General features: G+C 45.8%; 1 protein-coding gene across 4 annotated transcripts in view; it reads right to left on the bottom strand.

Moving 5' to 3' along the window:
- ILVBL (ilvB acetolactate synthase like) overlaps positions 1-24,809 on the bottom strand; it is a 116,597-nt gene extending 91,788 nt beyond the window's left edge. Inside the window, exons 1-3 of one of the 4 annotated variants that reach the window (XM_063942963.1) lie at positions 24,528-24,809; positions 21,333-21,457; positions 5,262-5,463 (exon numbers count right to left, since the gene is read on the bottom strand). In XM_063942963.1, coding sequence (XP_063799033.1) covers positions 5,262-5,463; positions 21,333-21,457; positions 24,528-24,534 — 334 coding nt within the window. In that variant the 5' untranslated portion in view covers positions 24,535-24,809. Of the gene's footprint in view, positions 1-5,261; positions 5,491-21,332; positions 21,458-24,472 lie in introns of those variants that run through there. The other 3 variants (XM_063942965.1, XM_063942964.1, XM_063942966.1) reach the window with 3 other exon arrangements.
- Positions 24,810-25,353: the final 544 nt, after the last annotated feature.

Here is a 25,353-nt window from a genome sequence, read left to right as displayed (position 1 = left end):
TAACGTTAGTACACATTATTCACCCTCTATAGAGGTTACACTAGTACACATCATTCACCCTCTATAGAGGTTACACTAGTACACATCATTCACCCTCTATAGAGGTAACACTAGTACACATCATTCACCCTCTATAGAGGTTACACTAGTACACATCATTCACCCTCTATAGAGGTAACACTAGTACACATCATTCACCCTCTATAGAGGTTACACTAGTACACATCATTCACCCTCTATAGAGGTTACACTAGTACACATCATTCACCCTCTATAGAGGTTACACTAGTACGCATCATTCACCCTCTATAGAGGTAACACTAGTACGCATCATTCACCCTCTATAGAGGTTACACTAGTACACATCGTGGGTCATTCCGAGTTGATCGCTCGCTGCCGATTTTCGCAGCGCAGCGATCAGGTGAAAAAACAGCATTTCTGCGCATGCGTATGCCCCGCAATGCGCACGCGCGACGTATGGGTACAAAGTCCTTTGTGGTTGTGCTCAGGTTCTAGCGAAGTTTTTCATCGCACTGGCGGCCGCAAGAAGAATGACAGTAAGGGGGCGTTACTGGGTGTCAACTGACCGTTTTCAGGGAGTGTTTGCAAAAACACGGGCGTGTCTGAATTAACGCAGGCGTGGCTGGGCGGGTGTATGACGTCAAATCCGGACACGAATAGGTTGAAGTGATCGCAAGCGCTGAGTAGATTCAGAGCTACTCTGAAACTTCACAAACTGTTTTTGCAGAGCTCGGCTGCACATGCGTTCGCACTTCTGCTAAGCTAAAATACACTCCCCAGTGGGCGGCGGCATAGCGTTTGCACGGCTGCTAAAACCTGCTAGCGAGCGATCAACTCAGAATGACCCCCATCATTCACCCTCTATAGAGGTAACACTAGTACACATCATTCACTCTCTATAGAGGTAACACTAGTACACATCATTCACCCTCTATAGAGGTAACACTAGTACACATCATTCACCCTCTATAGAGGTAACACTAGTACACATCATTTACCCTCTATAGAGGTAACACTAGTACACATCATTCACCCTCTATAGAGGTTACACTAGTACACATCATTCACCCTCTAGAGGTAACACTAGTACACATCATTCACCCTCTATAGAGGTTACACTAGTACACATCATTCACCCTCTATAGAGGTTACATTAGTACACATCATTCACCCTCTATAGAGGTAACACTAGTACACATCATTCACCCTCTATAGAGGTTACATTAGTACACATCATTCACCCTCTATAGAGGTAACACTAGTACACATCATTCACCCTCTATAGAGGTAACACTAGTACACATCATTCACCCTCTATAGAGGTTACACTAGTACACATCATTCACCCTCTATAGAGGTTACATTAGTACACATCATTCACCCTCTATAGAGGTTACAGTAGTACACATCATTCACCCTCTATAGAGGTAACACTAGTACACATCATTCACCCTCTATAGAGGTAACACTAGTACACATCATTCACCCTCCATAGAGGTTACATTAGTACACATCATTCACCCTCTATAGAGGTTATACTAGTACACATCATTCACCCTCTGTAGGAGGTAACACTAGTACACATCATTCACCCTCTATAGAGGTAACACTAGTACACATCATTCACCCTCCATAGAGGTTACATTAGTACACATCATTCACCCTCTATAGAGGTTACATTAGTACACATCATTCACCCTCTATAGAGGTTATACTAGTACAGATCATTCACCCTCTATAGAGGTAACACTAGTACACATCATTCACCCTCTATAGTGGTTATAGTGGTTACACTAGTACACATCATTCACCCTCTATAGAGGTTACACTAGTACACATCATTCACCCTCTATAGAGGTAACACTAGTACACATCATTCACCCTCTATAGAGGTAACACTAGTACACATAATTCAGTATGCTGTAAAATATAGGGGTGCTGCTGGCCCTGTATGTTGTAAAAAGTCAGTTGGCAAACATTAAAAGCTCAACAATGCCGGGTCACACCCAGGAATTGGAAACGGGTCCTTCCCGGGTGCGACCCAGCACTGGACCCTTTCAGACTGGCTTCCCAAACTGGCAATATGAGATCATCTCCACGCCGACTCTGCCTATCACATCGATCCGGCAACCCGTTCACATTGCACCTGAACCGGTAATAACCCTTCTTTATTCCTGGGTTGAATTACTGGGCGACCCGGGAATTCGTCAGCGACCCCTTTCACAGCAAACAGCGACCCGCGTCGTCCCGGCAATATACTGGGTCCATACCAGGTTATTTGTGCGGTGTGGAAGGGGTATAAGTGTTATGTTTCCAGCACTTTTCAAGCAACTGTTTAAACTGCACATAAAATGCTCAGATCTTATGTAGAGCTTATTAAAGTGCCATTTTTGAGGCCACAGTGACAAAAAAAAAATTGGGAGAGATGACAATTTTTGGTGGTTTGGTTCTCAAGGCTGACAATTTTTGGTGGTTTTGACTGCGGTTCTAAAACTACAATACTAATACATGCAATGAATTTGCTGTTTTAAATCCAACAATTAAAACAGCTGAATATCAGCAGCTTTAAAAAGCCCACCGCTTAGAAAACATGTCCCTGTCTTCCTGTGAAAAGAGCTTGTGTGAGATTGATCTTAAAAGGGGGAAATATAAGGAAACTATAGGTTAAATAAATTTTTTCGGTCAGTTGCTGCGACCACTCTCAGAATTTCCCTTAAAATAGGTGGGGAAAATCGTTAAACATGAAGATCAGTCATCTACACGTATTTGTAATGGGCTGGGTTATTCAAGTCACTCACCTTGGCTTTATTTGGGCACTAATAAGTCAATTGTGTCTTTCTTCTTCCGAAATCTTTAAAAGTTCCAGCTGGTACTTTGCACTCAATATCAACTGCAAGTCTTTATGTATGTGATAGCAGCAGGAGTCTGAGGCTTTAGGTGGTCATTCCGAGTTGTTCGCTCGCTAGCAGTTGTTAGCAGCCGTGCACACGCTATGCCGCCTCCCACTGGGAGCGTATTTTAGCTTAGCATCAGTGCGAACAAAAGGATCGCAGAGCGGCGTCAAAAAAATTTTTGTGTCATTTTAGAGTAGCTCAATACCTACTCAGCGCTTGCGATGACTTCAGACTGTTCAGTTTCTGTTTTGACGTCACAAACACGCCCTGCGTTTCCCCAGCCATGCCTGCGTTTTTCCCGGCACGCCTGCGTTTTTTCGAACCCTTCCTTGAAAACGGTCAGTTGACACCCAGAAACGCCCACTTCATGTCAATCACTCTGCGGCTAGCAGTGCGACTGAAAAGCTTCGCTAGACCTTGTGTGAAACTACATCGTTCGTTGTAATAGTACTTCGCGAGTGCGCATTGCGCCGCACACGCACGCGCAGAAGTGCCATTTATTGCCTCATTGCTGCACAGCGAACGAATGCAGCTAGCGATCAACTCGGAATGACCACCTTAGTCCAGTACAAAGTGTGACAGAGGGCAAGAAAAGGGTGTCACCCCCTACCCCCTTCCCACACACACCTAGCTTCGTGTTTAGGGAACATGAGTTACAAAATGTTACTCTTTAAATAACATTTTTGGGAAAGGAAGTCCACGTCCAAACAAACAGACCAATCTGACTCCCAAAAGAGAGACATGTGGATTATCCTTATTAAAGTTCGATTTTGTATTTGATTTTTCATTTGATTGAAATCAAATAAAATCTAATGAAATCGACATTCTTTTTCACTCATCAAATCCCACATTTACTAAGATTCGATTTTTAAATCTTTGGCACATGCGCTTAAATTGCAAAAAAACATTGGCATATAGTCTGTTATCACTAATTTTATAGGCATCATGATGAAGGTTTAGAGTATAGAATGTTATCTAATAGCTAAAATCGCCCGTCTGTTATTAGTCTATTATTCTGGGGATTTGTAGTTCGATTTTGTGTTGATTTTGTTTTCGATTTTCAACTTGTATGCTAGTAAATCGGAGATCCTACATTCATTGATTTAAAAGTACCAATGGTTTGTTTTTATTCGATTTTGAGTGGGATTTGGTTCTATACTCGATTGGACTTTTGATTTTGCCTTTAGTAAGCCTATGCAAAATGAAATGCAAATTGAATGCAAAAATCACCAAAAACCCAAACTAAACATACAAAATAAACCCATATGCTTAAAGATGGTCTCTGCTAAAGTCCATAGTAAAAACATTTATTTCATAAAGAGGTGCATTTGGCCATCACAAGTTTACCCTGTTCGAGGGACCTAGTCTTTCCACTATCTTTGCCTTCTAAAATATAAACATTAATCTCCAAAAATACCTTGTGTGCTTCTGCTAAGAGACCAATGATCTGGCCACAGGTTGTTATCCCTACTATGGCAGGATCTCCCTTTCTCCACACATGCCACGGGACAGGACCTACTCTGAATACAGGCGGATTATCAGGTAATATGTCACAGATGAGCAAAAACACTACTCTTCCTAAAGATCCTACTCTATTACTGCAAGGAGGACCCATTTATATCCACTACCAAAAGTGCTACAGCAGACACACACACCAACCATAGGCAAATAGTTTCATGTGCTGGTCAGTATCCTAGCAGCACTTAGTCTTCTGCAACTGCGGGCACCATGTGACACTTACAGTCTGGTGGTGGAACACCACCAGCTATAAAAGAGTTATTGATGATGTAAGACTAGTATTGTGCAGTATATGGTGAGGGTAATATAAAATTCCTGTTACCAATTAGGTGTGCGTTTGCTGCCCTGGGAAAAGTTCCAGGTATTCAATTATTCTGCATTTTACCCGCACATTAAACCCACAAGTAAAAATGCTGGAATGTATGGGTTTCCACACGTGTTAAAACCCAGTGGGTGAGTTACCGCAGATGTTTCCTTGCAGCTCCTGAGGCTGCACTGAAATATCCTTGCTACGCGTAGGATTTCTCAACCTACTTGAATAGGTTTCCACATCTAACTGGAGATGCTGCTATATAATATATTATTTATAAAGTGATAATGACAGATAAGGGATGTTAAAAGTCAATTGTATAGCATGAATTGTTAAAAAAAAAACAAAAAAACAGCATTTACAGTATATGTAGGACTTGGCATGCGAGATGTACTTTTGTAATGGTAGCATTTAGTAACTGTGTAGGCCTTTGAAGGAGAGTAATCACTGTCCAGTACCACTACATCATTGTTCCATCATTAGAGGATCTTTAAAACAATGAAATTAAGCTCCTGTACCTGAAAGTCTGGCCACTGCATCTGCAGCGAATACTGCAGTCGCCTCCTGCCTCGTGTCCACCACACGAATTCCCAACTTCTCACAGGCAACCAGGATGGGCGAGATATGACCGCCGACTAGTGTGAACACATATTTCACGCCATGGGACTGAAGCACCTTTGCTACCAACTCTCCACCATGGCAAGGACTTTGGGTCTCAACCTTCAGCAAAAATAGGGAAAAAAACATTGCTTTTATGAGGAGTCAATGCTTATAAGAGGGAGATGGCATTCATGCATTATTTTCTTTAGGAACGCATTTTTTACTGTAGCCAAGACCTAGCAAATAACGCCTATACAAAGTACTAAGAAACTACTGCAGTTGTCACTTCCCAAAATGTTTGCCCATGCTGCTGCTTTCATTTTATCAGTATATGTACTTTGGTAGCCAAGAGCGGTTTAGACTACACCACTTAATGCATTCTTCAGATTCCTCTCACAACCGAACACTTAAGGTGGTCACACATTCCACAATAGTGCAGCTGACAGGGAAGAGGGTAGGAGCAGCTGTCCGATAATAGGAGCATAGAAACATAGAATCTGACGGCAGATAAGAACCACTTGGCCCATCTAGTCTGCACTTTATTATCTCCATACACAACACAATGTATGAAGGCGATCTCCACTCACAGCCTAAAGATGGCTGAACAACAGTCAGGTGGATCAGATATGTATTCGGTCGTTAAGTCAACAGTAAAAAAAAAAAAAAGTCAACCACTACTGGTCGACATGGTCAAAAGATCGACAGGATAATGGTCGACACAGTATATGTTCGACATGAGTTTTTTACATTATTATATCCATTTCATCACTTACCATCCACGTGGACTACTATTTGGAACGGTAACCAGTGCAGAGTGCAACAGCTGCAGGGCGAGGCACCTTGCCCGAAGCATGCGAGGGGACGCAGCACACTAATTGGGGATCCATGTGCTACAAGTGAAAAATTGACACCCGAAAAATCTAAAAAAACTCATGTCAACCATTTTTCATGTCGACCTTTTTCTTCTGTCAACCTTTTTCTCATATTGACCTTCTAAAGTCAACCTTTTGGGATCGACCTAATGAACCATACCTGATCAGATAGGTTTGAAAACCAAACTGAATGATGCAGAATGTTTTTCAGCCCTTTTCAGGCTGCAAACGATCATCGTTCAGTATCACACTGAACAATAATCGTTCAAAGCAGTTGCTTTGCAGGATTATCGCGCAGTAAATGGCCAATTTAAGAAACGAACTGGTCCAATTTCTACCCCTGGTTCCCTAAGCTTGAGCTTAGGGGTGTAGATGTATTTACAATGCACTGTGATCTCAATTCTTCTGATGCAATAAAAACATGTGCACCAAAGAAAGTGGCTTTTAACACAGTCTTGAAATGACAACCGGCATCTGAATGCAAAAACGTCACAGTCATCTATTCAGGTGATGGCTAGTATTCCAAGCCAATCCATAGAATCCCAACCATCGCCAGCTCACACAGATCTTTCATGTGGCTGAGCAGCACAGTTACAAGATAAAACGTGCATTTCAAGGGAGGGGGATCTACCAAAGTATAGATCTACTAAAGGATGTTATAATGGGGATACGGTCATTAGGTCGACCACTATTGGTCGACATGCATTAGCTCAACATGGTCACTAGGTCTACATGTACTAGGTCAACATGGTCACTAGGTCTACATGTACTAGGTTAACATGGAAAAAGGTCGACATGTGTTTTTCACATTTTTTATTTATTTATTTATTTTAATTTTTCATACTTTACGATCCACGTGGACTACGACTGGGAATAGTAACCTGTGCCGAACACAGCGGTAGCGGAGCGAGGCACCTTGCCCGAAGCATGGCGAGCTTGTGAGAGTTCCCAGTCACTTTACGATGAAAACAACACAAAAAAAACTTTAAAAAAAAACTCATGTCGATCTTGTTCATGTCGACCTAATGACTGTGTTGACCTATTTCAGGTGTTGACCTAGTCACTGTCGACCAATAGTGGTCGACCCATACCCTTATAATGACTGCAGTAGAAAGCAGCATTAAAATTGTTCAGTAATAACTAAAATGTAAACCACTATGCATCACTGGAACACAGTCTTAATGAGGAACTGTAGCATAATAGCTCCATTGTGTGAATTTAAATTACTACAAGTATTATATTTAATTGTATACACCATTTGGATAGTTCTCCCTGACTTTACATGTTGCCTATCATTTAACAAGCTGATTTGTGCATGCACTTGATTATTACACTATTATTGCAATAGGTGCTACCTAGAATATAATATAATAATTAATAAATAATACTGACAATTAAATTATATAATACAATGCATAACAATAACATAAAATGAGTTTGATTGTCAGTAATCTTTGAGTAACGTTATGTTATGGAATAAAGAGGCTCCCTAAGATTTGGTAAATCAGGATCCCAACAGTCCAAATCCTGAAGTACCTACACCAATGATACCTGGTTTCACTCTTATATGTTGTGTTTTACTTATCTCACCCAACTATGGTTATACTTTTGGTGTTAAAAAAATAATAATAAGATTTTAAACCTACCGGTAAATCATTTTCTCGTAGTCCGTAGAGGATGCTGGGGACTCCGTAAGGACCATGGGGATAGACAGGCTCCGCAGGAGACATGGGCACTTTAAGAAAGACTTTAGGTATGGGTGTGCACTGGCTCCTCCCTCTATGCCCCTCCTCCAGACCTCAGTTAGAGAAACTGTGCCCAGAGGAGACGGACAGTACGAGGAAAGGATTTTTGTTAAACCAAGGGCAAGATTCATACCAGCCCACACCATTCACACCGTATAACTTGTGATAAACTAACCAGTTAACAGTATGAAAAAACAACATAGCATCAGTCGGAGACCGATGAAAACAATAACATAACCCTTATGTAAGCAAAACTATATACAAGTCTTGCAAAAGCAGTCCGCACTTGGGACGGGCGCCCAGCATCCTCTACGGACTACGAGAAAAAGATTTACCGGTAGGTTTAAAATCTTATTTTCTCTTACGTCCTAGAGGATGCTGGGGACTCCGTAATGACCATGGGGATTATACCAAAGCTCCCAAACAGGCGGGAGAGTGCGGATGACTCTGCAGCACCGATTGAGCAAACAGGAAGTCACGATCCGGGTATCTGGATGCCATTACCTGCCTTTCAGATGTCTCCTGAGGCTCGCTCAGCGTTCCAAGGCCGGATCTCATCTGTGTCCACATACTGCACATTCCTCCTGTCACGCTGAGATGCTGTCACAGCGGCGCCATGTTTGAATCCTGCATGGAGTCTCCCGTTCTCCGCGGCCTCCGCCGCCGTTCCTGTGTTATAGGTGCAGGTTGTCAGTGTGGTGTTCCATGCCTGCTGCGGCCTCCGTTGTCATTCACGAGTCTCAACATACATTTGTCAGTCTGGCGTCTCCTGTCCTCTGTGGTCGGCGCCGCCATTACAGTTATGTTTCCACATGGTTTCCCAAGCCAGTTTTCCCTCCAAGTTCTAACATGGGCGCAGCCATGTTGGATCTAATCACATGTCTCAGTTCCTCCAATCCACTGCCTCTGGAAATCTGCATAATTGCCCAGCCAATGCCTGCATTGCTGCAGGTATAAGTATCCTGTGCCTGGGCCAGGAAATCGTCAGTGCTTTGTTTGTCATACCTTGTTCCAGTCTCTCTCCTGTGGTTGTGTTTCCAGGTTCCAGCTCCTGTCTCCAGCATCCACCAAAGAGACCCGCACCTGCCTACCATCCTGCGGTGCAGCCTGACTCTGCAGTCCTCCGTGGCTGATCCAGTTTCCAGCTTCCAGCTATTTCATCTGCTTCCAGCAGTATCCATTACCACCGGTAATCATCCTTCAATTCCTCTGTTTCCACGCTCCCTAGCATCTTACTATATTCACTCCGTGTTTCATCATCTGGCTGGTTCCACCCAGCATTCATTCAGTGACTTTATCATCTGGCTGATTCCATTCCATATCCACTCCGTGTCTTACCACCTGGCTGGTTCCATCCAGCAATTACAACAGCTGATTCAAGTTACCAACTTCATCTGTTCCATCTACTGGCATGTTCCTTGGATATCTTCACTATAGCCAGGCATGGTAAGGTTATTCCATCTAAGGACTGTAACAGCTGTTCTTACCTACCAGTGTCCTGTGTAACCATTTCATGGTCAGAGTGCTCCAGGAATCATATTATTTATCATTGCCATTATTTACCTTGAATGCTGTTTGTTTACACGGAGTCTGCTAATAAACTTTTATTTTGACTTTTACCTGGTTGTCATGGTCACACCTTCGGGTTTCCTTTTAACACTTACATGTCCAGGGGTCTGATTAAACCTCCCCGGTTTAAGTTCCTCTCAGCCCCTACAACTGAGGCTTTCTCCTGTCAGCCAAAACCCTCAGTTGTGACACAGGAGGTCCTCCTCAGCCAGGGTATCAAACTTATAGAACTTTGCAAAGGTGTTTGAACCCGACCAAGTAGCAGCTCGGCACAGCTGTAGTGCCGAGACCCCTCCGGCAGCCGCCCAAGACGAGCCCACCTTCCTAGTGGAATGGGCCGTGACCGATCTTGATAATGGCAATCCAGCCGTCGCATGCGCCTGCTGAATCATGTTACAGATCCAGCAAGCAATAGTCTGCTTTGAAGCAGGAGCGCCAACCTTGTTGGCTGCATACAGGACAAACAGTGCTTCTGTTTTTCTGACTCTAGTCGTTGTGGCCACGTAAATTTTCAAAGCCCTGACCACATCAAGGAACTCGGAATCCTCCAAGTCTCGTGTAGCCACAGGCACCACAATAGGTTGGTTCATATGAAAAGATGACACCACCTTAGGGGAAAATTGAGGACGGGTCCGCAATTCCGCTCTATCCATATGGAAAACTAGATAGGGGCTTTTATGAGACAAAGCCGCCAATTCCGACACTCGCCTAGCCAAAGCCAAGGCTAACAACATGACTACTTTCCAAGTGAGATATTTTAACTCCACCGTTTTAAGTAGTTCAAACCAGTGCGACTTAAGGAAACTCAACACCACGTTAAAGGTCCCAAGGCGCCACCGGAGGTACAAAAGGAGGCTGAATATGCAGCACTCCCTTCATAAAAGTCTGTACTTCTGGGAGAGAAGCCAATTCTTTTTGAAAGAAAATGGATAAGGCCGAAATCTGAACCTTAATGGAGCCTAATTTTAGGCCCAAATTCACTCCAGTTTGTAGGAAGTGAAGGAAACGGCCCAGATGGAATTCTTCCGTAGGAGTATTCCTGGCCTCACACCAAGAAACATATTTTCGCCATATACGGTGATCATGTTTAGCTGTCACGTCCTTCCTAGCCTTTATCAGAGTAGGAATTACCTCATCCGGAATGCCCTTTTCCGCTAGGATCCGGCGTTCAACCGCCATGCCGTCAAACGCAGCAGCGGTAAGTCTTGGAACAGACAGGGCCCCTGTTGCAACAGGTCCTGTCTTAGAGGAAGAGGCCACGGATCTTCTGTGAGCATCTCCTGCAGATCCGGATACCAGGCCCTTCGTGGCCAATCTGGAACAATGAGAATTGTCTGTACTCCTCTTTTTCTTATTATTCTCAACACCTTTGGGATGAGAGGAAGAGGAGGAAACACATAGACCGACTGGAACACCCACGGTGTCACTAGGGAGTCCACAGCTACCGCCTGAGGGTCTCTTGACCTGGCGCAATACCTCTGCAGCTTTTTGTTGAGGCGGGACGCCATCATGTCTATCTGGGGCAGTCCTCACTGGCTTGCAATCTGTGCGAAGACTTCCTGATGAAGTCCCCACTCTCCTGGATGCAAGTCGTGTCTGCTGAGGAAGTCTGCTTCCCAGTTGTCCACTCCCGGAATGAACACTGCTGACAATGCGCTTACATGATTTTCCGCCCAGCGAAGAATCCTGGTGGCTTCCGCCATTGCCACTCTGCTCCTTGTGCCGCCCTGGCGGTTTACATGAGCCACTGCGGTGATGTTGTCTGACTGGATCAGAACTGGTAAGTCGCGAAGGGCGTTGTATATGGCCCTCAGCTCCAGTAAGTTGATGTGAAGACAAGTCTCTTGACTTGACCAAAGACCCTGGAAGTTTCTTCCTTGTGTGACTGCTCCCCAACCTCGGAGGCTCGCGTCCGTGGTCACCAGAACCCAGTCCTGAATGCCGAACCTGCGACCCTCTAGAAGGTGAGCACTCTGCAGCCACCACAGGAGAGATACCCTGGCCCTGGGGGACAGGGTGATCAACTGATGAATCTGTAGATGTGACCCGGACCACTTGTCCAGTAGGTCCCATTGGAAGGTCCTCGCACGGAACCTGCAGAATGGAATGGCCTCGTAAAATGCCACCATCTTTCCCAGGACTCGAATGCAGTGATGCACAGACACCTGTTTTGGTTTCAATAGGTTCCTGACCAGAGTCATGAGTTCTTGAGCCTTTTCCATTGGAAGATAAACCCTTTTCTGGTCCGTATCCAGAATCATGCCCAAGAAGGTCAGATGAGTCGTAGGAACCAGCTGCGACTTCGGGATATTGAGAATCCAGCCGTGTTGCTGTAACACCTTCAGTGAAAGTGACACGCTGTTCAGTAACTGCTCTCGTGATCTCACTTTTATGAGGAGATTGTCCAAGTACGGGATAATTGTGACTCCCTGCTTGCGCAGAAGCACCATCATTTCCGCCATTACCTTGGTGAAAATTCTCGGGGCCGTGGAAAGCCCAAACGGCAACGTCTGAAATTGGTAATGACAATCCTGTACCGCAAATCTCAGGTACGCCTGATGAGGAGGATATATGTGAACATGAAGGTATGCATCCTTTATGTCCAGAGATACCATAAAATCCCCCCCTTCCAGGCTGGCGATGACCGCCCTGAGCGATTCCATCTTGAACTTGAACCTTTTCAAGTATAGGTTCAGGGATTTTACATTTAGAATGGGTCTGACCGAACCGTCCGGTTTCGGGACTACAAACAGGGTTGAGTAATATCCCCTCCCTTGTTGAAGTAGGGGAACCTTGACCACCACCTGTTGAAGATACAATTTGTGAATTGCATTTAACACTATCTCCCTTTCTGGGGGAGAAGTCGGCAGGGCCGATTTGAAAAACCGGCGAGGAGGCACCTCTTCGAATTCCAGCTTGTAACCCTGAGAAACTATTTCTATTGCCCAGGGATCCACCTGTGAGTGAACCCAGATGTGGCTGAAAATTCGAAGACGTGCCCCCACTGGGGCCGACTCCCTTAGCGGAGCCCCAGCGTCATGCAGTGGATTTCGTAGAGGCCGGGGAGGACTTCTGTTCCTGGGAACTAGCTGTGTTGTGCAGCTTTTTCCCTCTGCCCTTACCTCTGGCAAGAAAGGACGCACCTCGTACTCTCTTGTTTCTTTGTGACCGAAAGGACTGCATTTGATAATGTGGTGCTTTCTTAGGCTGTGAGGGAATATAAGGCAAAAAAATAAGAATTTACTTACCGATAATTCTATTTCTCGGAGTCCGTAGTGGATGCTGGGGTTCCTGAAAGGACCATGGGGAATAGCGGCTCCGCAGGAGACAGGGCACAAAAAGTAAAGCTTTTCCAGATCAGGTGGTGTGCACTGGCTCCTCCCCCTATGACCCTCCTCCAGACTCCAGTTAGGTACTGTGCCCGGACGAGCGTACACAATAAGGGAGGATTTTGAATCCCGGGTAAGACTCATACCAGCCACACCAATCACACCGTACAACTTGTGATCTAAACCCAGTTAACAGTATGATAACAGAGGAGCCTCTGAAAGATGGCTCCCTAAACAATAACCCGAATTAGTTAACAATAACTATGTACAAGTATTGCAGATAATCCGCACTTGGGATGGGCGCCCAGCATCCACTACGGACTCCGAGAAATAGAATTATCGGTAAGTAAATTCTTATTTTCTCTATCGTCCTAGTGGATGCTGGGGTTCCTGAAAGGACCATGGGGATTATACCAAAGCTCCCAAACGGGCGGGAGAGTGCGGATGACTCTGCAGCACCGAATGAGAGAACTCCAGGTCCTCCTTTGCCAGGGTATCAAATTTGTAGAATTTTACAAACGTGTTCTCCCCTGACCACGTAGCTGCTCGGCAGAGTTGTAATGCCGAGATCCCTCGGGCAGCCGCCCAAGATGAGCCCACCTTCCTTGTGGAATGGGCCTTAACAGATTTAGGCTGTGGCAGGCCTGCCACAGAATGTGCAAGTTGAATTGTGTTACAAATCCAACGAGCAATCGACTGCTTAGAAGCAGGCGCACCCAACTTGTTGGGTGCATACAGTATAAACAGCGAGTCAGATTTTCTGACTCCAGCCGTCCTTGAAATGTATATTTTTAAAGCTCTGACAACGTCCAACAACTTGGAGTCCTCCAAGTCGCTTGTAGCCGCAGGCACTACAATAGGCTGGTTCAGGTGAAACGCTGATACCACCTTAGGGAGAAAATGCGGACGCGTCCGCAGCTCTGCCCTATCCGAATGGAAAATTAAATAAGGGCTTTTATAAGATAAAGCCGCCAGTTCAGATACTCTCCTGGCGGACGCCAGGGCCAGTAACATAGTCACTTTCCATGTGAGATATTTCAAATCCACATTTTTTAGTGGTTCAAACCAATGGGATTTGAGGAAATCTAAAACTACATTTAGATCCCACGGTGCCACCGGAGGCACCACAGGAGGCTGTATATGCAGTACTCCTTTGACAAAAGTCTGGACCTCAGGAACTGAGGCCAATTCTTTTTGGAAGAATATTGACAGGGCCGAAATTTGAACCTTAATAGATCCCAATTTGAGACCCATAGACAATCCTGATTGCAGGAAATGTAGGAAACGACCCAGTTGAAATTCCTCCGTCGGAGCACTCCGATCCTCGCACCACGCAACATATTTCCGCCAAATGCGGTGATAATGCTTCGCGGTGACTTCCTTTCTTGCCTTAATCAAGGTAGGAATGACTTCTTCTGGAATGCCTTTTCCTTTTAGGATCTGGCGTTCAACCGCCATGCCGTCAAACGCAGCCGCGGTAAGTCTTGGAATAGACACGGTCCCTGCTGAAGCAGGTCCTGTCTTAGAGGTAGAGGCCACGGATCGTCCGTGACCATCTCTTGAAGTTCCGGGTACCAAGACCTTCTTGGCCAATCCGGAGCCACTAGTATCGTTCTTACTCCGCTTTGCCGTATGATTCTCAATACCTTTGGTATGAGAGGCAGAGGAGGAAACACATACACCGACTGGTACACCCAAGGTGTTACCAGCGCGTCCACAGCTATTGCCTGCGGATCTCTTGACCTGGCGCAATACCTGTCCAGTTTTTTGTTGAGGCGAGACGCCATCATGTCCACCATTGGTCTTTCCCAACGGTTTATTAGCATGTGGAAAACTTCTGGATGAAGTCCCCACTCTCCCGGGTGAAGATCGTGTCTGCTGAGGAAGTCTGCTTCCCAGTTGTCCACTCCCGGGATGAACACTGCTGACAGTGCTATCACGTGATTCTCCGCCCAGCGAAGGATCCTGGCAGCTTCTGCCATTGCACTCCTGCTTCTTGTGCCGCCCTGTCTGTTTACATGGGCGACTGCCGTGATGTTGTCCGACTGGATCAACACCGGTCTTCCTTGAAGCAGAGGTTCCGCCTGGCTTAGAGCATTGTAGATTGCTCTTAGTTCCAGAATGTTTATGTGAAGAGACTTTTCCAGGCTCGACCACACTCCCTGGAAGTTTCTTCCTTGTGTGACTGCTCCCCAGCCTCTCAGGCTGGCGTCCGTGGTCACCAGGATCCAATCCTGTATGCCGAATCTGCGGCCCTCCAATAGATGAGCCCTCTGCAACCACCACAGAAGAGATACCCTTGTCCTTGGAGACAGGGTTATCCGCAGGTGCATCTGAAGATGCGTGCATTGATGTACAGACACCTTTCCTGGTTTTAGGAGATTCCTGACCAGGTCGGATAACTCCTTGGCTTTTTCCTCGGGAAGAAAAACCTTTTTCTGAACCGTGTCCAGAATCATCCCTAGGAACAGCAGACGAGTTGTCGGCATTAATTGGGATTTTGGAATATTCAGAATCCATCCGTGCTGCTTTAGCACCTCTTGAGATATTGCTAATCCCATCTCTAGCTGTTCTCTGGACCTTGCCCTTATTAGGAGATCGTCCAAGTATGGGATAATTAATACGCCTTTTCTTCGAAGAAGAATCATCATCTCGGCCATTACCTTTGTAAAGACCCGAGGTGCCGTGGACAAACCAAACGGCAGCGTCTGAAACTGATAGTGACAGTTTTGTACAATGAACCTGAGGTACCCCTGGTGTGAGGGGTAAATTGGAACGTGGAGATACGCATCCTTGATGTCCAAGGATACCATAAAGTCCCCTTCTTCCAGGTTCGCTATCACTGCTCTGAGTGACTCCATCTTGAACTTGAACTTCTTTATGTACAGGTTCAAGGACTTCAGATTTAGAATAGGCCTTACCGAGCCATCCGGCTTCGGTACCACAAATAGAGTGGAATAATACCCCTTCCCTTGTTGTAGAAGAGGTACCTTGACTATCACCTGCTGAGAGTACAGCTTGTGAATGGCTTCCAAAACCGTCTCCCTTTCGGAAGGGGACGTTGGTAAAGCAGACTTCAGGAAACGGCGAGGTGGATCTGTCTCTAATTCCAACCTGTACCCCTGAGATATTATCTGCAGGATCCAGGGATCTACCTGCGAGTGAGCCCACTGCGCGCTGTAATTTTTGAGACGACCTCCCACCGTCCCCGAGTCCGCTTGAGAAGCCCCAGCGTCATGCTGAGGCTTTTGTAGAAGCCGGGGAGGGCTTCTGTTCCTGGGAAGGAGCTGCCTGTTGCTGTTTCTTCCCTCGACCTCTGCCTCGTGGCAGATATGAATAGCCCTTTGCTCTCTTATTTTTAAAGGAACGAAAGGGCTGCGGTTGAAAAGTCGGTGCCTTTTTCTGTTGGGGAGTGACTTGAGGTAGAAAGGTGGATTTCCCGGCTGTAGCCGTGGCCACCAAATCTGATAGACCGACTCCAAATAACTCCTCCCCTTTATACGGCAAAACTTCCATATGCCGTTTTGAATCCGCATCGCCTGTCCACTGTCGCGTCCATAAAGCTCTTCTGGCCGAAATGGACATAGCACTTACCCGTGATGCCAGTGTGCAGATATCCCTCTGTGCATCACGCATATAAAGAAATGCATCCTTTATTTGTTCTAACGACAGTAAAATATTGTCCCTGTCCAGGGTATCAATATTTTCAATCAGGGACTCTGACCAAACTACCCCAGCACTGCACATCCAGGCAGTCGCTATAGCTGGTCGTAGTATAACACCTGCATGTGTGTATATACTTTTTTGGATATTTTCCATCCTCCTATCTGATGGATCTTTAAGTGCGGCCGTCTCAGGAGAAGGTAACGCCACTTGTTTTGATAAGCGTGTTAGCGCCTTGTCCACCCTAGGAGGTGTTTCCCAGCGCTCCCTAACCTCTGGCGGGAAAGGGTATAATGCCAATAATTTCTTTGAAATTATCAGCTTTTTATCAGGGGCAACCCACGCTTCATCACACACGTCATTTAATTCTTCTGATTCAGGAAAAACTATAGGTAGTTTTTTCACACCCCACATAATACCCTGTTTAGTGGTACCTGTAGTATCAGCTAAATGTAACGCCTCCTTCATTGCCAAAATCATATAACGTGTGGCCCTACTGGAAAATACGGTTGATTCGTCACCGTCACCACTGGAATCAGTGCCTGTGTCTGGGTCTGTGTCGACCGACTGAGGCAAAGGGCGTTTTACAGCCCCTGACGGTGTTTGAGGCGCCTGGACAGGCACTAATTGATTGTCCGGCCGCCTCATGTCGTCAAACGACTGCTTTAGCGTGTTGACACTATCCCGTAATTCCATAAATAAAGGCATCCATTCTGGTGTCGACCCCCTAGGAGGTGACATCCCCATATTTGGCAATTGCTCCGCCTCCACACCAATATCGTCCTCATACATGTCGACACACACGTACCGACACACAGCAGACACACAGGGAATGCTCTAAACGAAGACAGGACCCACTAGCCCTTTGGGGAGACAGAGGGAGAGTCTGCCAGCACACACCAAAAAGCGCTATATATGACAGGGATAGCCTTATAATAAGTGCTCCCTTATAGCTGCTTTATATATATCAAGATATTGCCATTAAATTTGCCCCCCCTCTCTGTTTTACCCTGTTTCTGTAGTGCAGTGCAGGGGAGAGACCTGGGAGCCGTCCTGACCAGCGGAGCTGTGAGAGGAAATGGCGCCGTGTGCTGAGGAGATAGGCCCCGCCCCTTTTTCGGCGGGCTCGTCTCCCGCTATTTTGTGAATACAGGCAGGGGTTAAATATCTCCATATAGCCTCTGGGGGCTATATGTGAGGTATTTTTAGCCTTTATATAGGTTTACATTTGCCTCCCAGGGCGCCCCCCCCCAGCGCCCTGCACCCTCAGTGACTGCGTGTGAAGTGTGCTGAGAGGAAAATGGCGCACAGCTGCAGTGCTGTGCGCTACCTTTAGAAGACTGCAGGAGTCTTCAGCCGCCGATTCTGGACCTCTTCTTACTTCAGCATCTGCAAGGGGGCCGGCGGCGCGGCTCCGGTGACCATCCAGGCTGTACCTGTGATCGTCCCTCTGGAGCCGATGTCCAGTAGCCAAGAAGCCAATCCATCCTGCACGCAGGTGAGTTCACTTCTTCTCCCCTCTGTCCCTCGTTGCAGTGATCCTGTTGCCAGCAGGAATCACTGTAAAATAAAAAACCTAAGCTAAACTTTCTCTAAGCAGCTCTTTATGAGAGCCACCTAGAATTGCACCCTTCTCGGCCGGGCACAAAAATCTAACTGGAGTCTGGAGGAGGGTCATAGGGGGAGGAGCCAGTGCACACCACCTGATCTGGAAAAGCTTTACTTTTTGTGCCCTGTCTCCTGCGGAGCCGCTATTCCCCATGGTCCTTTCAGGAACCCCAGCATCCACTAGGACGATAGAGAAATTTGATTTACCAGCTGTAGCTGTGGAGACCAGGTCCGAGAGACCTTCCCCAAACAATTCCTCACCCTTGTAAGGTAAAACCTCCATATGCCTCTTTGAGTCGGCATCACCTGTCCACTGCCGGGTCCATACGACTCGTCTAGCAGAAATCGACATAGCGTTGATTCTAGAACCCAGTAGACCAATGTCTCTTTGAGCATCTCTCATATATAAGACAGCATCTTTTATATGTCCTAGGGTCAATAAGATGGTATCCTTATCCAGGGTTTCAATTTCCGCTGATAAGGTATCTGTCCATGCTGCTACAGCGCTACACACCCAAGCCGACGCAATAGCCGGTCTGAGTAAGGTACCCGAATGTGTGTAAATGGACTTCAAGGTAGCCTCCTGCTTGCGATCAGCAGGATCCCTGAGGGTAGCCGTATCTTGGGATGGCAGCGCTACCTTTTTGGATAAACGCGTCAACGCTTTGTCCACCCTAGGGGAGGATTCCCACTGTATCCTGTCCGTTGGCGGGAAAGGATACGCCATAAGACTCCCTTTGGGAATCTGTTTTTTGTCTGGAGATTCCCAAGCTTTTTCACATAACTCGTTCAGCTCATGTGAGGGAGGAAAGGTTACCTCAGGTTTCTTTCCCTTATAAATGTGTACGCTCGTGTCAGGGACAGGGGGTTCCTCTGTGATATGCAAAACATCTTTTATTGCAATAATCATATATCGAATACATTTAGCCACTTTTGGCTGTAACTTCGCATCATCGTAGTCGACACTGGAGTCAGAATCCGTGTCGGTATCTGTGTCTACTATTTGGGATAGTGGGCGCTTTTGAGACCCCGAAGGTCCCTGCGACATAGGGACAGACATGGGTTGACTCCCTAGCTTCCGCTTTGTCTAATCTTTTGTGCAATAAATTTACATTAGCACTTAAAACATTCCACATATCCATCCAGTCAGGTGTCGGCGTTGTCGACGGAGACACCACATTCATTTGCTCCTCCTCCTCCTCCCTAGGAAAGCCTTCTACCTCAGACATGTCGACACACGCGTACCGACACACCACACACTCAGGGAATCCTCTTATCTGAAGACAGTTCCCCCACAAGGCTCTTTGGAGAGACAGAGAGAGAGTATGCCAGCACACACCCAGCGCTATATGACCCAGGAAAAAACACACACAATATGTTTACCTAGATAGCGCTGTATGTATTTTGCGCCAAATATGTGCCCCCCCTCCCCTTCTTTAAAACCCTCTTTCACCGTGGATAAGCAGGGGAGAGTCCGGGGAGCTTCCTCTCAGCTCTGTGCTGTGGAGAAAATGGCGCTGGTGAGTGCTGAGGAAGAAGACCCGCCCCCTCGGCAGCGGGCTTCTGTCCCGCTCAAATATCTAAAAACCTGGCTGGGGCTCTTTATATATACAGTGCCCAGCTGTATATATATACTTTTGCCAGAAAACGAGGTTTATTGCTGCCCAGGGCGCCCCCCCTGCGCCCTGCACCCTCACAGTGACTGCCGTTTGTGTGTGCTGTGTGGGAGCAATGGCGCACAGCGTTACTGCTGTGCGTTACCTCAGTGAAGAACTGAAGTCTTCTGCCGCCTCTGAAGTCTTCTTTCTTCTCATACTCACCCGGCTTCTATCTTCCGGCTCTGCGAGGAGGACGGCGGCGCGGCTCTGGGACGGACGGCGAGGGTGAGACCTGCGTACCGATCCCTCTGGAGCTAATGGTGTCCAGTAGCCTAAGAAACAGAGCCTAACATTAAAGTAGGTCTGTTTCTCTCCCCTCAGTCCCTCGATGCAGGAAGTCTGTTGCCAACAGGCTCCCTGAAAATAAAAAACCTAACAAATATACTTTCTTTCAGGAAACTCAGGAGAGCTCCCTGTAATGCACCCAGTCTCCTCTGGGCACAGTAGTAAAACTGAGGTCTGGAGGAGGGGAATAGAGGGAGGAGCCAGTGCACACCCATACCTAAAGTCTTTCTTAAAGTGCCCATGTCTCCTGCGGAGCCCGTCTATCCCCATGGTCCTTACGGAGTCCCCAGCATCCTCTAGGACGTAAGAGAAATTCATCTTAAATAAGGACTTGACAAATTCAGTCGCCAAGAGTGACTAGAAACGAGAAACAATTAGTTTGCACGGCACATCCATCTGCACTGTCTTAAGTGCAGGCATTGCATCGACAGCCTGGGTTTCTCACCGCAGAGGGTTGCTAAGACAGACAGTCTGGCAACAAATCAGACAGCTGTACTCCGATTAGCTCTCTTCACCAGAAGGACAAGCACAAACTCTCTTCTTGTCAAACTAGAACTATCACTGAACCACATGACAATATAAAGCTACAACTAGCTAGCCCTGAAAAAGTCTTTTTTTCTGGCTCTTAAGTTTAAGCCCTGCACCTAAGGGAGAAAGTTATTGAGCCATGTTTTTATTTATTATATGACTAAAGCTGAAGTCACCTTGAAATTTTAGGACAGTAAAGGTAGATACACACTAGGCGATTTTAAACTCAAAGTAGCTAATTTTTGGCGTTTTGAGCTACGTTGCGCTCAAAATCGCCTAGTGTGTATGACTGGGCGATGATGCGCACTCCCGCATCATCGCCAGCCGCCGCCGTCCGTCGGCCTGTTTTACCAGCCAAGTGAACCACTTTCCACAGTCTCCTACTGTTGAAAGTGGTTCACCCCCGTGAAATCGCTGGGCCGGGTAAAAATGGCTCACTGTGTATGCACTGAGCGATTTTCCGACCAGCGATTTTCACATCATAGCTATGCATACACAGTGGGCAAAAACACCCAGTGTGTATGCACCTTTAGAATACTCAACCTGTGTCCTTATGTTATCATGGACCTCCTTGGTATTATCACATATCAGATGAAACATGTATTAGATCATAGACTAAATACTATACTTTCAGTAAATGTTTAAGCTTTTCTAAGTAGAAGTTATATGAGTAACGTTGTCTTTCAATATGAGGATCCCTATGTTTATCCAAACGTCTTACAGATTCCTCACCTTGTGAAAAAGCTGGTAGATGACACCCAGACGACAACCCAACCACAATAGTACAATAGTCAGTAACAATCCAAAGAGAGCTCCCAAAGAATGTAAACAGTCACAGCTTAGATCCATTGAGAAATCTACATGAACATGAAATGAAATACAAAAAGTTACTAATAAAATAACACAAAGCATTTTATATTAAACATACACTTTTAAGTAATACATCTCAAACAGTAACTAAGTACAGACTGAAATCCTTAGGATAGAGCCCATAAGGCCTTATACCAAAAGGTTAACTGTTTTTAGGGAGTTTTTGTCTCAGGGTATGTATTTTTTTTTATTGTGCATGTGTTCACGTCTTTTTCAGTCATAATTGTGGCTTGCGACTGTGTACATCTAGGGTGCTGAGATCGGGGCTAGAAAGTTGTGGGCAGTGGGCTTGCAGTAGCAGACAAGTACAGTAAGGGCATGTAGTCAGGAAGTGCAACTAAAATGGAAGCTAAAAAGTCTCAAAACCAGCCTCCTGATGGGGTTTAAGTTACGGCCATGCTGACCCTGGTGTAAGTGTAATGTTGATAATGATGATTGTGTGCGATTGGTCGCAGATAGTAAATACATTTATGAAATCACTAAAACTGCTGAAACACTCAATGAAAATTGAATGTACATGGTTGAGAGCACTCGTTTTACCCAAACTGAGACCACTTCGTATTCAGTCGGGGGAAGATAAATGCTGCACAATACATTAGTGTTGTCATTAAATAAGATAAAATGTCTTAAGGTGGGTACACACTATTAGATATATCTGCAGATCAATTGATCTGCAGATATATCTATGTACGGATCGGGCAGTGTGCTGTGCATACACACAGCCCGATCCGTCGGGGGACTGACGTCATGAACTGGGCGGGCGCTCGCGCCCGCCCAGTTCACCTGTCAATCACCGCCGGCCGCCGCAGCATGTGTACGGGCGGTCGGACGACCGCCCCGTACACACACAGCGACGGGCCAATATATCGTTAGATATATTGGCTGTCGGCTGTGCTGCCCGGCCGACGCGATACGTCTGTGAACGACGGAGTTCACAGACATATCGCCCGTACACACTGGCCGACGGTCCCGCGATGTATCGGCCGTTCAAGAGAACGGCCGATACATCGACCAGTGTGTACGGGCCTTTATTTGCACATGCCCAAAAAAACTGGGGTACCAATTATCTGCTGTCTCCGGCCAATATTTCAGAACTCACAGCGTAACCATGCCCCAGCCCCAATCAACCAACATCTGATCCAGGTAGGACAAGAGCAGGGAGCCACACGAGGGGAGGGAGTAGCAGCTGGAGACTTGCCTATGCAACTTAAGGGGGGTACACATGGAGAGATCTGTGTTTAAAATCTAAGCAATCTGACTAGATTGTTTCGATTTTAAGCACGGATCTGCCGTGTGTATGCCCCCCAGCGATAGGTTGCGCATTGCTATCGCCGGTGATAGATTGAGCCTGCATGCAGGCTCAATCTAGTGGGTCGCTCACTTCACCGCTGTGTGAAGTGAGCGTCCCCCCCTCGCTCAGCACACATTGCGCTGTGCTGAGCGGGGGGAGAGATGTGTGCTGAGCGGTCTGTGTTAAGATCGCTCAGCACACATCTCTCCTGTCAGTACCCCCCTTTACTCTGAATATGTAGCACAGATGCAATTTTTTTTACAAAGTGCGAGTTTTTAGGGATTTCTGCACATGTGCAGTACCAAAAAAAAGTTAAACTCTGTGAACATCAGCATTGTGTGCAACTCAGAATCAAATATGGACCATAGCGAGGTTTAGTTAAATAACTGATACAGGACCTTATTCAGCATCAGTTGCCGTTTTGCTAATTTATCAAAACTGCAACTGCCTAGAACCGCGTGCTAGTGACCGCCCACAACAGGGCAAGGGTGCCCAGCATGCTAAATGGCCACCAGCGATGCAATCGCAATGCAGACCCGGCAAAATAAGGGTTGCCTCCTGCCCATGCAGCCTGGCTGCGAAGTCAGGCGCAGTGCAGCCATGTCTCCCTCCGCATCGACCATGTGTGACATCAAGCGGCTGCCCCAGAGATGGCCAGGACATGCCAGTTTTTATGGCCCTCACAATGCCGTGTTGCTGCCCCGCGAATGCCTCTGCCAGTTAATCAGGCAGAGGTGTTCACATCCCTGCGATGGGAACGCATTTTCCAGGGCCGAGCATACGCAGAACAGGTCCTGCACGTGCGCTTTGGCCTGAAAATCAAGAAAATGCAAAGACATTGCATTAATGATCCAACCTGGCCCATTATGTAAGCTTCCCAGCGACAGGTTAGTTTCATTAATATTAGAAACAACAGATGGCTTTTTATTTAAATTTTCTGGCAGTATATGTTTTAATTATCAGAAATAGCATTTATACGGCTAAGTAGGCATCTGGTTAACATGCAACAGCAATACTTTTTTCAAAAATGACAAATACTCGTATCAATAAACATCAAATTCAAACAAACTTTCAAAAGGATTGGCTTGGCACTCAATTTACTACTTATTCATTTTGTGGACATTTATAATTAATAATTAATATTTAGGGCAACACAATACAAGTGTTATAATGCAGTCAGTTGCTTTACTTTTAAATCAATGCGCTTTTTATGAAAAACTGTCTTTATTCAGCATCTGCAGTAAAGTACAGAAATAAGAAACCACAAGGTATTTCTGTTGAACTTCTCCTTACACTGTTCACAATACATTTTTGTTGAAAAAAATAATTTTAGAATAGCGACACAAACTAGAGACACTTAAAAATGACTAAAGAGACATACTTTGGACACCAATGTGTAATACCAGATACCAGGGACAGAGAGTTAACATTTAAATAGCCCTGAACTTTTATCACTAGGAATTAGCTCCTAATAAGCCCTGCAAAAGTTAAAGACACCAGTTGCATAAACTTCTAGGTACATAAAGGGCAATATGCATTTACAATAATTTTTTTTTTAATCTGAATCCCGAGGTGTGTGTCCAATTTACCCAATGCATTACAATACACAGTAATTAGAGGCATTGTCAGCAGGCTTTTTTTGTCTAGAATAGTAACTATACATGTAAAACAATCTATATACGGATACACATTGTACAAGCATAATAGTGACCTATACGAATGACCAACAGCGGCTAGATGTTCCTGTGCACAATCCTGACACCTGCCTGGCATGGAGAGGAGTCACTTTGCTGACAGACACTGGTACTCACTTCCTGATCTATACCCAGAGATCCTCTGCGGCAGCCTCCTCACGTGATCACGCTGATGTCACCCTGCTGACTGCGGTTAGCCGCAGCTCTCTGACACACAGTCTCGCTGTGCTAGCCAGACTGACGACGACCTCACTTGACTTAAACTAGGAAAAGCAACCTATAGCTTTCTGGTCACGGTGTCGGTTGGACTACAAGTCCCAAAATTTTATCTCATTCTGGGATGTGTCGTTTAAAATTGGAGAGCCAAAGTACTCTTTAGAGTGATAGTGACAATCTAAATATAGTGTTAATGATTAACGCACCTGCAGTAATTGGTGATAAAATGGCGAACTCTGGCCTTTATTCTGCACATGTCAGCCCTGAGTTAGCCATTGCATTTCTTGTTTATCTGGGTTAGAAAAGAATGTGTAATGCAGATGATCAGATAGTGCAAAATGAATGCTTTATTGTATGGTCATTAATGCCAAAGAGACTTTGCAGCATTACTTTAAAAGTATTGTGCATAGAATTGCGGGCAGAAGTAATCATATGTGCACGACTGACGCAGTCTGGTCAGTTGCTGTTGTGTCTTTACATGTTGATTAGCTTACGTGGGACGTGTTGAAGGAGGCAGTGTGTTTTGCAAGAAATAACTATCTATAGCAGTCACAATCCAAATTGATTTAACAACATCCTGGTAGGACAATTCAGATGTTTTAGACAACGGTGGAAATGCACTGAGTCTATTTACTAAGGCCCTCATTCCGAGTTGTTCGCTCGTTATTCTTCTTCGCATCGG

Source organism: Pseudophryne corroboree, chromosome 10 (genome assembly GCF_028390025.1).
Source record: "Pseudophryne corroboree isolate aPseCor3 chromosome 10, aPseCor3.hap2, whole genome shotgun sequence".
Taxonomy (NCBI): domain Eukaryota; kingdom Metazoa; phylum Chordata; class Amphibia; order Anura; family Myobatrachidae; genus Pseudophryne; species Pseudophryne corroboree.
The sequence above is the reverse complement of the archived record's forward strand: the minus strand, read 5'-3'. Positions and strand labels throughout refer to the sequence as shown.